The 15,934-nt window shown below is 43.0% G+C and overlaps 1 protein-coding gene across 2 annotated transcripts in view; it reads right to left on the bottom strand.

Annotated features, from left to right (window-relative positions):
• The window catches only part of TAOK3 (TAO kinase 3), a 139,257-nt gene that overhangs the window by 15,915 nt on the left and 107,408 nt on the right, over positions 1 to 15,934 (bottom strand). For both annotated transcript variants that reach the window (XM_074973022.1, XM_074973023.1), the window contains 2 exons: positions 15,575 to 15,781; positions 5,141 to 5,275 (listed from right to left, as the gene is read on the bottom strand). In XM_074973022.1, coding sequence (XP_074829123.1) covers positions 5,141 to 5,275; positions 15,575 to 15,781 — 342 coding nt within the window. The remainder of the gene's footprint in view (positions 1 to 5,140; positions 5,276 to 15,574; positions 15,782 to 15,934) is intronic.

Below are 15,934 nucleotides of genomic sequence, written 5' to 3' on the forward strand. Positions count from 1 at the left end.
TGATTTGTTCACTGCAAAATTATTTCCCAGGTGATCAGAAAATGTCAGAATACTTTAAAGCCAAACATACTAGAAGTTGTTAAAGTTCTGTGTTGAAATAAACATACTAAACAGTTGTTAGGACAGCTACAGAATTGAATGGCTGAATAAAATACAACAGCTTTTACCAAGGCTTATTTGTCCCCCATTTTTAGTATGGTTAAGGGATGTGTAACCAGGTGTCTTTTCCGGCCTGCTCCCAACCACTCTACACATTATGCAGAATTCAAACTCATCCTCCCTGAGATTTGGTTTTATTAACAGTAAGAAAGTTTAGCTCAACCCTCCTCCCCAGCTCTAGCTATTACTTGGATTCCTCCCTACACACTACTCAGCCTGCACACCATATCCTCTCCCCAGAGAGCCATGCCCACCTCTCACATCCAGATGAGATGAGCAACCAGAATCCACATAACCATCTTCCAGAAATATCAGCCCCTGATAGCAAAGGGGGAGGGGGGGTGTTTCAAGAAAAGATGCCCAGTCTTTTACAATGAGAAAAAGGACTATGAGAAGACAATAGTATCAACTGAAGACTTTGTAGGCAGGGGTTGAGGTACTATCAGTCAGGTGACTCTGTCAAGAGAAACACACACCATGTGGCTAGAATGCCATAGATTTTCAGCAGACCCAGAGAACAGTATATTAATGAAAATAGACATGTCTGTATTTGGAATCCAACTGGCCTGATGTTATTTCAGTGGGCAGACCCATAGAACACTGCCTTCATGTACCAGATGCCTAAGGACTTTAAGGTCCCAGAGCGAGAATACAAGATTCCCTTGTCTGCATTTTGATTCCAAACAGAATAAGGCGGCCTTCAGTTGAATCCACATTGCTACTGTCACTAACTCTCTAGGATTTTAAGCACCAGAGGCCATCGTCTCAAAAACCCATATTAAGTGAACAACTATGAAGGTAGGCATCCAAAACTGTGGTAGGTCCTCAGAAAAAGGGGTCGAGCCCAAAATAAATAAAATCAAACAATATTGTTACCGTCATCCAACCCCATCCTGTCTCTAAATGCATGGATTTGACCAACTTCCTTTTCAGGGTGGATGCTGCCTGACCTTTGTGATCAAGATGCAGCATGTCCTGCATTCTTTCCAGGTGAGGGAAACTGGGGTTTTCCAAGCTCCAGAGCGGAGGTTCTTGAATTGTGGCCTGTGGACCACTGGTGATGTGCAAAACATGTGGTTCATGATCTGTGGAGAAGTGGCAGGGCACACAAGGCTGACACCTCCTATATTGCATTAAAATCAACAAAAAGCACATGGAACGCATTCTCCTTGCTGTCCCATGTAAGTGATGGCCCCTGTTGCCACAGGGATGTGACGGAATTGCAAATGGTCTGAATTGTAAACAATGAGAAAGAAGGTGGCTCTTGAGATACACTGTTAAATAGCGGTCCACACTATGAACAAATCTGAGAACCTCGGTTCCAGAAGAGGACTAAAATCCTCCTTAAAAGGCACAGCAAGTTAACCATCACATTCTTGCCTGAATAATTTTTACCTACTATTGTTACAAAAAATACCTAAGATAACTGTCTCTCAAAGAGATTAGAAAAAAAAATATTTCTGTTTTCACAGCTTGTTTCCTTTGTGCCTCGAGCAGCACTTTGTGGGTAGTCCATTTCACTGTTCCTCCTATAAAGTCAGTCAGTTTCCCTATTGTTTGTGTGGTGCTCCCATGCAGAAACAGGGCAAAAAACCACATTTAAAATCAATGGGAAGGTGTGACTGTATAACCATAACATTTATCATGGGTTCAGGGGTAGATGAACTACCTGAAAGGACTTTTAACTAATGTTTGGAAATGGACTACATTTCAAACTGACAGTGCCCTTTTAGAGACACTCATCTCCTCTGAGGGCCTGCACTACAGCAAAGTCAGACCAGGGAGAGCCTGAAGGTTCAGAGATCACAGATATTGTTCCTGAATTCAACCAGCTGGGACAGCGATTCTGCAATACACCCCCCCTCCCTCCCCAGAGCAGAATGCATTCTATCTACAGTGCTGTCCATCTGTCAGGCTGGGGGTTTTGAGGGAGTCTCACTGGAAGATGATTTTTCACCTGAACAAAAAAACGCAGGTTTACACAGATGTTTTCATCCCAAGAGATCACTACTAACATCAGAGCAGTCCATGGCCTTTATGAAATAGTCATTATTTCTCTCACAACTGCATAACTCTTCAGGGGTTGGGGGGCAGAACCCAAAGAAAGCAACTGATGGATAGCAATGGGGAGTGGCCTGGGGTGGGGGAGCAATCAAATCTGCTCTTATTTTAGAAGATGCCAATGCCATGGGATCTAACGTCCATGTAGGGAAGACAGGACCTCACTTAAGATACCTTATGGAAGCAACAGAGTGAAAATCAACTAGAAGAATGGAGAACCTTTGAGATCTGAATGGCTGGTTGCAGGGATGCTAGAAATCTCCCACCTGATGCTCACTAAGTAACCAACCCCCTTCTGGCAATTCTGAGCTTTCCCTCTGTATGCGCACCCTAAAACAGATCGGAGTGAGGATGAGTTATGAATCCTCCCAACTCCACAGAATTATTAACTGCAACTGTAGTGGCATATAACCACAAAAAGGTTACATAAATGAGGTCTTTGAATCAAAGGGGGAAAAGCCACTGATATAACCGAACTGAAAGAAAACAAGTATTCCCATTATAAAGTGAAATAAAACATACACAAAAGATTGTAATACCCACACATGCAACTACATCCCCTCTACCCCTGACAGGTTTTTATGGGGAAACCGTTTTAATCTTTTCCTTTGTATTCGGATAAGGGAGGAACAACAAAACCTCCACATGAGCTGCTAATGTATGTTGCTTTCCTGTCATTCCACTTCATCCCTGGCATAAGAAAGGACAGGGAGGTGTTCTCAGATACAGACACTGGAAGCGGAAGGATGGAAGCATATGGATGAAAGGAAATCCCACGCTTCACCTAAGAAGAGAGTGGTGCTGGTTGAGATACTGAATGGATTTAACGGGTAGGTATCATCAGTCTCCTATTCACTCTTGCCAGAAGACACCATGGTGCGCATGCACAACTGCACTCATGTGAACTCCAAACCAGCCCAGCATGACCCCAAACGTACTTTGCCTCAGGAACGTGCTCCGTGGAAATGACAGGAAGAAAGTTCCCTACTCAGCCTCACAACCCCTTTAACTATATGGGGATTTGGTCACGTAGGCAGAGAAGCTTTAGCAAATCCAAGTGTCCCGAAGACCCAGTGCACACAGTATCAGCCCCAGAGGAGGCTGCCATGAAGTGGGGTTTAGGAGTGACCTTGGGATGTAAGCTGCCCTGAGCACAGGAGTTCAACGGGCTGTCTGGACAAGGCATTTCATTCTTCACATGAGCACCCTCTACTGGCTGGCAGATGGCTCTCAAAAATCCTCCATCGCCATGGGATAACTTGTTGATAGCAGAATTCACTGAAGTACTGAGGCAAAGGAATAGAACCCCTGGAGAATTACAAGGTGAAAGAGAACAGGAATTATGCCCTCTGGTGTTGGGGTTAAGGTAGTGAGGAGCCTTCTATGGCAGGTAAAAGATATCAGCCAGCAAGATGCCAGTATATATATGGTTTATTTTTTTTTTGGCTTGTGCCATGACATGTTGAGTAGTTTATCGTTTGTCCCCTGACTCCAACTTGACTGGGAAGAAGGTTTCCTACGAGTTCAGTGCAGACAATTGCTTGGCACTGTACAGTCTACAAAAGCAGACAGTCCCCAACACGGGAATATCAGAGAAAGGGTGTGGGGTATCTCAGGTCCCTGCTGGGTCAGGAATGCTGGTATGACGACCTCTAATGCACAGGTTTCTAGGTCACCCTTTGAATTTGGGGGGAACAATCAGAGCGTGTGTTACTCAGAAGCACACCTGGGAAAAGAAACTCACTGCCCTAGATGCAGGCCAAAAACAGGAACGGTAGTGGTCTGAATTCCACTGCTTCATTTTAGGTTTCAGCAGCACAAACAATATTAATATCCCCACTGCCCAGGCTTTAACCTAAGGTTAACACACACACACAGGCTGGGGTTGTGGAGGGGAATCATCAAATGGTGGTGATGGGGAAGGGGGAATCATTCAGATACACACTCAAACAAAAAGGGGGAGGGTTACCCATTGTAATTTCTGGGTTGGCCTACGATGATGTCATAATAGGCAGCAAATGCAATTGCCAGACACTGGATACTTTGTAAATCTTCCTACCCATGTGACCTCCAATGTCAGTTCGGCTGAAATATTTAATATTTCAATTTATTTTCAGTTTAGGACCCTGTTTCTTGCTTATGCCATCTCTCTCCCCCTCTCAGAAGGCTGCTGCTGATTTCCAGGCTATGTGTATGAGAGAGACAGAGAGATGGTGGAGGAGGCAAGGAAACTAACTCTTCCAGCACACACCCCTTTTGCTACTACAAAGCCATCTACACGATCACATTTGCAATAGTACAAATGCTGCCAGATCCTGTCAACCCCTTCTCCTCTCTTCATGAGCCCACAGGCTGCTGTAAATCCTCATTTATTGGAGCCAGGCGATGTTTCATGGGTTTGAATGGGGAAAAAATGCAGTAAATACAGTTGCTTGAAATAAATAAATCAACGAGCCATATGTAGCCAGCAATTCATCCCTGGGAGGTAATGGTCTCATTTTTTAAATGATTAAATATATCAGCACTTGGATTTTTTTTGTTCAAAAACCAAAACCTATTACCTATACACGTGCAAATAAATATATATGCATGCATACCGATTAGTCTCTTACTAGTAGTCACCACTAACAAAAGAGAGAGATGCAATATAGAAAAAATCAGAGAGGAAATCAACTTCACCCATAAATGTGTTTGATTTTACATAGGCTAGAAACACACCCAGCATGGATTTTTTTACCTCTCTCTCTCTCTCTCTCTCACACACACACACACACACACACAAACCCCCCCCCTTCTGTGCAATATCTAGTTGCTATGCCAACAAAAAGAAAAATGGGCGAGAAGAAAATTCTTAACCCTCTTCCCAACTAAAGAGACAGAGAGGAAGATGGGGGGGGGGGGGGAAGGGGGGTTTGCTTACCAAAGATGCTGATTTGATTGTGGCAAAGCGCTCTCGGTTCCGGTAGTGGAGGGCCTGATTCTGGACTGACTGGGTAGGCCGCAGCTCAGGCCTGTGATCCCTGTGGCCCACCTCATCCCTTATAAATACATGATCCTGCAGAAATGGATAAAAACAAGGAGAAAGTCCAGCTGTGCTCTTTCCTCACCGGCTGCCTCTTTCTCACCCCTCTTTCTGCACAAGCACTGGTGTTTGAAAGGCATAGTTTAGCTCTCTGCTAGCCCCTGCAGCTCCCACAGTCCAAAATGAATAAGCAACACATTGCAGCCTTCAGTTAAGAATGTCAGCTGATCGCTAGTGGGATGCCTTCTGAATCCCTGGCAGAATTTTTTTTTTTAACCTCCAGAATTACATATGTGCACAAAAATGAAGCAAAAGCACAAAGCAATGCAGAGCAATCAGACTCTTCACAAAGGTTTGCTTAAAGCGCTGCAACCAAATAATCCCTTTAAAAATGTGATTTCCATGTCTAGCCAGGAGGATGCCGTTCCCTTTTAACACAGGAGCAAGATTTTGCCTCATTCCCTTTCAAGATTTGCTTTCTCCTTAATTTGATCTTTTTGTCTGCTAGCTGCTCTGAAGGATCATTCTGCCTAAAAACATTGCAGGCTTGCAGAGATCAGCTTCCCTATCTTGTGCTGGGAAGACTCAGTGACCACTCAGGGATCCTGCTTTCCAGTCATGATCGTGCACAGTTCTAGCACTTTCTCTCCACAGCCTCGCAAAGGTTTTTTTTTTTTTTTTTATTATTATTTAAAGAGACAGCTCATAGGTTTACCACAAATGGTCTTCTCTGAAATCTCTCACTCTCTAGTTGTCAAAGGCTTAAGAACTAGTGATTTTGCAGCTGAAATACCACGCATTGAAGTGTTGTAACAAAAAGCAGCATTCTGTCGATCGCTCAAAATCCATGCCCTCTCCAGACAGGCCTGTGAAAGTCCATGACGGTTGACTTGTTAAGAGAAATGGCTATAAAGGTGACTTCTAAAAGGGAAAAGTATTTGCAAACTGTGTTCCCGGGTCAGCCCAGCCATGTCCAGCATACACTGGACATCTTGCCAAAGAATTCCAGCTGCTGCTCTCACCAGCGCGGAGTCAAAGGACCTAGCACAGCTGGAAGCTCTGGAGCAGACAGAGTTGCCAACTCTTGTCGTTTGGTATTTTCTTAAAGCCCCAGCTCCTGAAGTCAATTACATGAGAATCTCTGTTTTCGTTAAAAAAAAAAAGTTTCTAGCCTTTGTGGCTATAGAGTAAAGGTTGAAAACAGGACTCATAAAGGCCCTCATACCAGAAGGCAAATAAAAAGATCCACAAACTAATTTTTAAAAAAATTCTCCTGATTTTCAGAGGCCTGATTCGTTATTTTTTGAACACTCGGTGAAGGCAACACTGCAAATGGCCCCTGACTTCGTAGCCATCCTGTCCTCTAGACCACAGCTGAACAAGATTAGAAACCACAGTTACTGGCTGGTCTTCACTAGTATTCCCACCAGTGAGTACTACTAGTAGGAAACTATGAAAAAACTCTTAGTGCAGACAAGGTGTGTCTTGACATGCTTCTTCCTCGCCTCCTAGGAGCATCTCTCTCACACAGACTTTATTTTAGAACCATATTTATCACCATTTTACCCAAATTCATGGACTTTCTATATTGTGAACAATATGTAGCAGAAAAGTAAAGGATATAGGAAATGGAGATAGCCAGACGTGAACCACACATCATTTTAAGGTGCTGAGAGCCAACAGTTTTTCTTGTGTCCCCTATTTTGGGGATTTTTGCACTCTCCGCTACATCTCACATTTGAGCTTTGGGCAGGGTGGGAGGAATAGCCAGGGTTGTCACGAAACAGAATTTACAATGGTCCCTGTATTTTTAACGTCTTCCCTCCAGGCAAGAGAGAAGATGCTAAACAACCTGCCACCCCTAAATCAGGTGGGGACAGGGAAGGTTTAAAAATTGGAGAGTGGGCAAGGAGAGAAAGATTAATAAAAGGAAGTCTCTTCTAGAAATGGAAAGTCTGGACTGTTAGAAAAATTTTATTTTATTTTGTATTTTTGTCACCCTGATGCTTATTTTATTTTATTTTGTCTTTTTGTCACCCTGACATTTTGTTGGCTTCCGATTACTTTTAACAGAGGCAAACATTCCGTAAGGTTAGAGAGCAGCCATACTTGAAACTAGTCTGAATTTTAGCTTTCAGCTGTGTGTGCATTAGAGAGGGAGGAGGGTCTAAAATGTATATACATACCTGAATGAAGCTAAAGCTTAGATCCCAGTCTTTACTGAAATATCACGATTAAATATTTACATTTCAAGAATATTTTTCAGCTAATTAGGTTCTTGTGGGTCTACTGGGAAAATATCAATCTATGAAGCTTTGTAGGATCAGAATGTTCTGGGTGATCAGGGGCTCTGTAAAAGACATTATTGATAGGATAGGCAACAGTGTTCCAAGCAGATGGACCAGCCACTAAAAAGAAATCTTCTGGAATCCTAGTATGGAACATTTTTAGAAGTAGATTACGGAGGACTTCTGGAGTTCTCTACACTGCAATGACCAACCTAGGAAAGAGGGACAAGAGTGAGTGGCCGGGGGTGAAACCTCCTTTCCATTTTCCACAAGACAGCCTGAAATGATGCCTTCTCTGACACTGTTTCATTAGTTTTAATTTTCCCCCATACGAAATAGGCGGGTGAGACCCCTTGGATTCTCTAAGGGGTCGAGTCTCAAGGGTGTGTCCTCACATCTTCATGTGCAACTTCCATTGACTTATGTGCAGCAGCATCTTAGGGCAGCCCAGAGAACAGTCTGCAAGAGGTGAACAACAAAATCTTTCAACAGGGCCTTTTTTTGGATGTAGTTGAGGTACGTGGCAGTTAATTTGTAATCAAGCACACAAAAAGAATGGAAAATTTAATGGCTGGAGAACCTGGTGTAGACAAAAGCCCAATGACTGTCCTTGGAATCCCTGAGTCTGGGTTCGGGTCTTCAGCCTCACGCAAAATCTCCAGCAACCCTGGGTAAGCTAACAGGGCAACACACACACACAAATTTATCAGGTTGGCCAGAAAAAATACACATCCCATCTTTATAGCTGTCAAGACCAATGGGTGACATTTTTGTAGCACCAAATAGGTAAAAGGAGTTAAGACAAATGAGACATGAGGACCCCATTCTTCCTCTGCCAGTGAAGCATACACTGGGCAGTGAAGCCAACAGCTCCTGAGAGAGAGGTCGAGCTACAAGCACAAAGAATGGGTGTCTGTAGGTTCCATCTATTGCTTCCTTTCTGACAATAGCCTGAGCAACATCTATGAGTTTTCAGCAGACATTAGTCCAATCTGGAACCTGGTTCCAAGCCCCGTTGTATGGGTCTTTGAAGATGTTAGGAGCCAAACTTGGCATCTCAGGCCAACCTCTACAATCAGACCATTGGATCCAAACTCTCCAAAGTTTGGGCAAGTTTGGATCTGGGTCTATCCAGGCCTAAATATTGTTGACTCGGACAGCATAAGGCACATAACTGGGTTCAAACAGGCTCTATCTAGCTATTTATACGGTTCCCATCACCATAGCATCTGCGCACCTTATACGCAATGACGACTATTCATGCAGCACACCTGTGAGGCAGTAAGGTACTATCGTCCCCACTTTATAGATGGGAACCTGAAGCACTGAGAGGTGAAGTGACTTGCCCAAGGTCCCACAGGCAGCATAAGGAACTGAATGCCAATCTCCAGAGTCCCAGTCCAGTGCTATCAACCCAAGATCATCCTTCCTCCTCTCTGCTCATTGAAAAACAATCTTTAAAAGCTAACCCACTACACTAGTGCAACATTCTAAGGACATCTCCATATTCACAGCACTCAGATTACTGAGTATATTGTGCTAATATCACCCCCCCCCCCAATGCTCTGATTACAAAGTCTGATCGAGTTTTTTCCTGACCGCACGCATGAGAATTAGCTTAATTGTTTTTTTTGGTTTTTTTTTTTTTAAATAAACTGACCCATGCCCAAGAGCATTAGTCACAGCTGCATGGACCAGGACACACTTTTGAAACAACCTTCGCGCACACGCTCAAAATATCTGCAGAGCAGAAGCCAGCAATAGCTGGGGATGAGCAAGTTATAAACAAGGGTGAACTCAACATATTAAGTATATATGGTTTGAGCCTGTTCACACTGAAGTCAATGAGAATTTTGCCTTGGATTTTGATGGGAACATGAGCAGACCCACAGCTTGCCTTAAGTGTTTCAGTACATAAAATCATTGTTGCCCATGCAATTCTGTGAAAGGTGAAGCAGATATATTTAAGTGCAAAGAATCTAGGCAACACAACATTAGAGAAAAGTCTCCATGATCTTAGCTAAGACATTTGATTGGAGAAATTCATATACGTAGAAAAACTGCATCAACGCTGATCACATTTGATCAGCAAGAAGCTAAATTCCCAAGCTTTCCTTTGCAAAAGAGCATTCACTGACATATTGTATCTTGAGTGAGGCTAGGGGTAACAAGCAGTTGCACAGCAAGCAAATTCCCCTCAAACAGTTCAAGAGGACAGATGTTACCTGGACAACAGCATCCCATAGACCAGGAGAACTGCCAGCCTTCTAGACACAAATAGGAAAGGGAGTGTTACTGAACTAACCAGGCTTAGGACCCTAAAGGGAACGTACAACAGAACTGTGACAACCTCCTCCATTTCCCAGAATTCAAAGGGGGAAGGAATATAACAATGAACCCCACCTCATTCAGTTGAGCACAACACATTGGATGCATCAACCACCTGCAAGTAGGGTCACATTTCAACAAGAGTCCCTTTGGCAAAGACTCCACGTTGATACCAATGCTTGGAATCATTCAAGGCTGGTGGGCAAGTAACCACATCTTACGCTCCATACGCAGCCAGAGCCTCCAAAAGTCCCCACTCATCCTTCCCAACCAGAAGGAAAATCCCAGAGATCTTACTCGTTCTCCAGGGGTAAATCAGAAATCTCAGCCTGTAGGGCAACATACCCCTATATATCCATCCACTCTACATACACCGGCTGTGCACCCAGTATCCCCCCCATCACTGGATCCAGCCAGGATGCCACACATGCATCATGGAGCGGAGAGGAGTCATGTCTATACAACATATTTTGTTGTCATTTGTAGGTAATGATTTGGAAAGTTTGTTAAGTTGTAACAGGTAGGTGGACAATGGACAGAGAAAAGAGGAGTCGATTTTGTTTGTGGGGCTTAACAATGAATGCTCTCCTTTCAGATCTCTTGTTTTAAAAATGTTTTATACAAATGGGTATTTATTTACAAGCTGACATCCTAAAGGTTTCACCAGAGCAATAATATTATGAAGAAACACTAAGTGCTTAATGTTGGTAGCAGCACACCACCAGCAGCTCTGCACTGTGGTTGAACAAAGCAACAATGTGGAATGTGATACTTAAAAAAAAAAAAAAACAACCCCCCCCCCAAAAAGACTACACCTTTATTTGCAGTAAAAATGCTGTTCTCATTACACCCAATCTAGCTGAACTATTGTGATGTAATTTCCCAAGGAAGTGCTCCAAGTCCTGTCTCTTGGCATATTTAGCTAGGACAATGTCTACCAAGACACTACAAGACACACGACTGCAGGGTCAGTTTGATGGCGTGGTTGACAATAAGTCATCTATTATGTGTGTAAGCCAAAAAGGAAGGGCGCGGATATGCTGCTGAACAGCACCCTGGTAAATATTAATGCACCAAAAATTCCCCCTGGCCGCTAATGCCGAAAGGGAACACACCATATGCTCTGTCTGGCTATGAAGAGTTACTGCCACAGGCAACATGTTTTAGGGTGAAAGTGGCATTTGGAACATCGTCATGCTTCCTGATGCCATTACTGCAATGGGTTTCGGTGTTTTATGTTTACGATGGCACCAGCATCTATTCCTCCCTATAAAATAAAGGCAACTGTAACTGCTGATTAAACCCTAAAGGCGGCAATTCTCAAATGCCATCCCTCGCTAGCATTATTCAGAAGTCCAAACGAGTAGAAGAGAGCATCTCTGGAGTACCATGCAAATGGTTATGCAGGATGGACAAATCAAACCTGACCAACACTTCGCATTTCTAATGCACACAGCAAAATAGTATCTGGATGCCATAAGGAAGGAAACATTCTGTCCTCCAAGGACCCACTGACGGTATTTGGGCTTTGTTGTTCCTGGGTCATGTGGCTTTAGAAGCATAGAGCGAATTCAGAGTGCAACTGGCACAATTTCCGCCCCCTTCAAGATACAACTGTTGGGTCTGCACTAGAGAGGTCACTTTGCCTGCAATTCGTAACCTGAGTGAATGACTGAATCCACTTCCAAAGGGAGATGACCAGGGGAATGTAGTTCCATAAGTAACATGATCTTTGGCTAGAGAAGTAGTTACCCAACTCTCTCTCTAAAGAGAGGTTGATCCACGTTTCCGCTGGTAAATTAGTGAGATGCCTCTCCATTACACTAGCCAGATTAACACAGCATACAGAGAGGCAAACACTTGGACAGTCACTCTGGGAAGGAAAAAGCTCCCAGGTAGCTTGTGGGAGCTGGATGGAGACATGACAGACATCTGGGCTTCTTTTAAGAAATGTGGTGTTGGTCACTGGACCAGCAGACTGGTCCCTCAGGAGGTCCTACAGCTGCAATGTGATTCAGGAAAGGGAGGCTGTGGAAAGTGTGCAGCTGCCTGCCACTCTAGCCCATTTATGTGTCATTGGCTCTGTTGGTACCAGCTGTGACAACTGGCTCAGAGTTGATATGAAGAACTACCCACCTGTCTCGAGAGAGGCAGCCTTCCCCTACACTCCCATCTACAAACTCAGTCTTGCTCTGCTGGACTTTTAACAGATGAGCTCAAGTGGCCTTTATTCTAAACATAAGCTTAGATGCTACTGACAGCCAAGGGCTTTAATTCTTCGTCAGAGATTATGTGCCTAGGAAGGGCTTGGGACACACCTTCTCCCTGCAGAGCTTAATGATGTTCACAAATGTTATATGGCGTGAGCGAATTACCCACAAGTACCAAGAGTTACTATAACCAGAGCAGCTAGATGAGAAACACAAGGTCATTTCATTTATTTTTGGCCAGAAAGCATGCTCCATTTCTTCATTTTAAAAAAAATCTACGGCTGTCTAATAGAGGTGAACATGCCAGTGCAAGGGGTTTGGCCTGCTTCTTATGCTTCACTTAGAATTCAAAATAGCTAGTAACAACTGTGTTAGAATCTTTGCCAGGGGCACTCAAACTTTGCTCAACCAAGGACTTCATTGGTGTCTTGCCAAGAACCCAAGGCCTGCCTCTAATTTACACAAAATGGAATCAGTTGCAGCTCCTATCCAGACTGGCCTCTCAGATCAGGAAGGAGAACTGCATGATGGGACCTGTAGTTTTCATGACACCACTAAATTATCATAAACTTTTAAGCGGAATGTGTGTGAGAAGAGATTGATAGGTTTATAATATTTTAAGATGGATTTATTTAAAACATTAGCATCCTTATGTAACTTTGCTAGCTTGTGATGTTTTAATAGCTTTCAGATACATAAGATGGCATTATTATATTAATAATCATTTACAGAGCATCAAAAATGCACATGGCACTTGTTTTATTTTGATAAGGGTCAAATCCATCGCGTGAAAGCATGTGAGTTAAGTGAGACTAGATGATGGCTAGATCAAGCTCAGAGACTTATTTTAAATCAGTATTTCCTTCTTTTGCTTTAGAAGTTGGTTAAACTGAAGATGAAGACTTCATTTTAACTGGACCTGAGCAAATCATGACTTGTGTGTGGTTAAGGCTCCCGAGTGACACTAAACAACCTATTGTTCCCATGGTACTTTTTTAACTGCCAGTAGAAACACAAGCTGGTGTGGAATACTTTAGAGCACAGATTATACAGAGACATGGTTAATATGGGCACTAAGCTAACAGGAAGTCTCAAACTTTCACTAGCAAACTTTTCAAAAGGAAGAAACTTTAAGAAACTAAAATGTCTATCTTCAAATACTGTAAATACACACGTATAAAGCCTATTTTAATTTAATTTCTATGTTTTAACCTCTGCAGTTAGCTTTTATTAGCAGGCACGTGTATTTATAACAAATATAGCTAGATGTGAGAATTGCTATCACCAAACTAATAAAATACTGGTAAACATACATATAAAATATAACTTTAATGTAATATGATGTATATACTCTGCATCTTCCTGTATATGCAGGTATGGTAGAAGACAATAAAAAGTTAACATTTGCCAGATGTTACCAGAGATCTATCATATTGTAAGTATAGGGGGAGAATAGTGATTTTCTCAGAATGTGCGCTGTGGTAACTGATGGCAAATGTTGATTTTTTAATGATAACCACTATACAAAAAGGACAATTAACCTAAGAACACTTATTTTTTCAGTGATCTACAAGTGGGCAAGAGTGCCTTAAATCACAAATATGAATGAGTGCCCAGGCCTCCTCCTTCACTTGTAAAGCTCTGAGAAAAGAAACATATTCAGCTAGTTGGTGTCTCAGATATTAATTTCAGAGTGGGAGTGATGTGTACATGTAGAGTGCAACAATGAATTTATGCAAGAATATTCTCCCGGCCAACAAATATACCCATCGTATCCGTGTCACCAGTAATATACATGTCTTCAGTCATGAGCACTGCATCAACACTGCATATAAGCCAAGAGGTATAGTGGGAATTTTCAAAAGGTGTAAGGAGTTAGGCACCAAATTCTCATAGGCATTACTTGAGATGGAAGATACTCCGCACCGGACACTGACAGCGGTACACAAATCCTGAAAAACTAGACATAACCCTACCTATCATCCTGTATTTATACACAGGAAGTATTGTAAAATTACTACAAAATGAAACTTTATTCTTAAAATGAAGAGCTACTCCATTCCTATAAAATAAATGCAATTCGTGTCTGATAGGAGCTGCACACGTTTTATTTTCATGAGCTGTAGCGACATTTACAAGCCAGTAAAATCATTGTAACTTATGAAAACAAACATCCACATCATCTCCCCTCAAAGTATCTTGTATATCTTGGCAATACACGCAAATGCATAACAAGAAAGAATAAAAATATTTAATTTCTGAAACCTACATAGAGCGAGAGAAAGCTCCAGCTACGACCAGGGACAGCATAAAGTCTCTGGAGCATCTTCTTCCCTCCATTAGGGGGAATATGTGAACTGGTGTTTCACACTTCACCGCTGTTTCCTTAAAAAAGGTTAACGCTGAAGGTGGGGTTTCCAGCATATTTGAGAAGGTAAATCTGGGAGTATCCTTTAGCTTAGAACTAAATTATGTTACTTCCCTATCAGTACCTTTATAAATACACATTATAATTTATTGCTTGGTAATTTATTGCTTGAAGGTCCAACTGAGTGCACACAAGAAAAGTCTTAAATTGCAGGTGTTGTCATTTTCAATGACAAACTGCAGTTTTATTTTTTTAGACAAGCTTGTTTAGAAGAATAGGCATTTAAATGGTTAAAACTAGGCTTTGCTGTTATCATGCCAGTGAGAAATTCACACTTCTACTGTAGCACTGTACTGTGGGATGTTAGCTTCTCTAGCTGCAGAACATCCCTATATATATTTTTACACTCTTTGTAAACACAGTTACAGCAACCACATCAATTTTACTCTCCATCATTTGCGGACACTACCAGGGATATGTAAAAGTTAATTCTGAATGGCAAGTGCAGGGTTAGCGCCTGGCCTGTACCCAGATGACTTCACCTCTGAAGCTGCCACTCTAATAAGCAGAGCAGATAATCCGTGAAAGAGACAATGAAAGAGCAGTACGGAGTGGAATTTTGCTTCAAAACTTACCTCGCAGGAGTGCTTCAGTGTGCTAAGCTCCCGTCCAGAGGGAGGATCCAAGTACAACTCAGACTTTGGTCACAAACCATGACTGCTAAGTGGTACCTTAGTAGATGCAGCCACTTCAACCCACAACACACAATGTGGCATGACTGCTCAGAGGAGAATGAGGATCGGAAGCCTAAGAGGTGCTGCAGGCAAGGATGAAGGGGCCCATGCAGAGCTGGGTGAAGAAGCATGCAGGGAACCTACCTGCTCCATGGCTGGCTTTCGACAGTGCCGTCACAGCAACAGCTTTTTATGATTATTTTCAAAGATCATTTAATTGCTAAAGCCAGAAGAGAAACACCACAAAGAGCTCAATCCCACCGGAGTCTGCTGAGCCTCCTGCTCTCGCAGCAGATTAGCGAGGGCACTCACTGCACATTGCTGTGCTGGGCCTTAAGGAACCTGAACCCACCTGAGGGACAGAAGCGGCTGCCTGAAGCTGCAAAGAGCCCTGGAGAACATACCTTCTTGTGCACCACGGAGGACGTGGAATTAATTGTGCTCTCGTCGTCATGCATCATGACCAGTTCAGGGCTGCTCTCATCCATGACTTCCTGCATGCTGTTCACACTGCTGCTCTGACTGCCTGTGCTCACAGACATACTTGGGATGGAATGGTTGCTGCCCAGACTGTCCATCTTCCGATTCAGGTTTGATCCATGCTCACTGTCCTGCAAAACAAGGGGCACCAGAGTTACAAACACTGCAGGAGATGAACTGCCTAGTGCATATTCCTGCAGTGCCCAACATTGCTCTGCAAGCCTGCAGAGTTACAGGTTCTCTGCCGCTCTTTTCCAGCGCCTAAATTCCTTGTTGTTCGCCTC

This window comes from Natator depressus, chromosome 15 (assembly GCF_965152275.1).
Source record: "Natator depressus isolate rNatDep1 chromosome 15, rNatDep2.hap1, whole genome shotgun sequence".
NCBI lineage: Eukaryota > Metazoa > Chordata > Testudines > Cheloniidae > Natator > Natator depressus.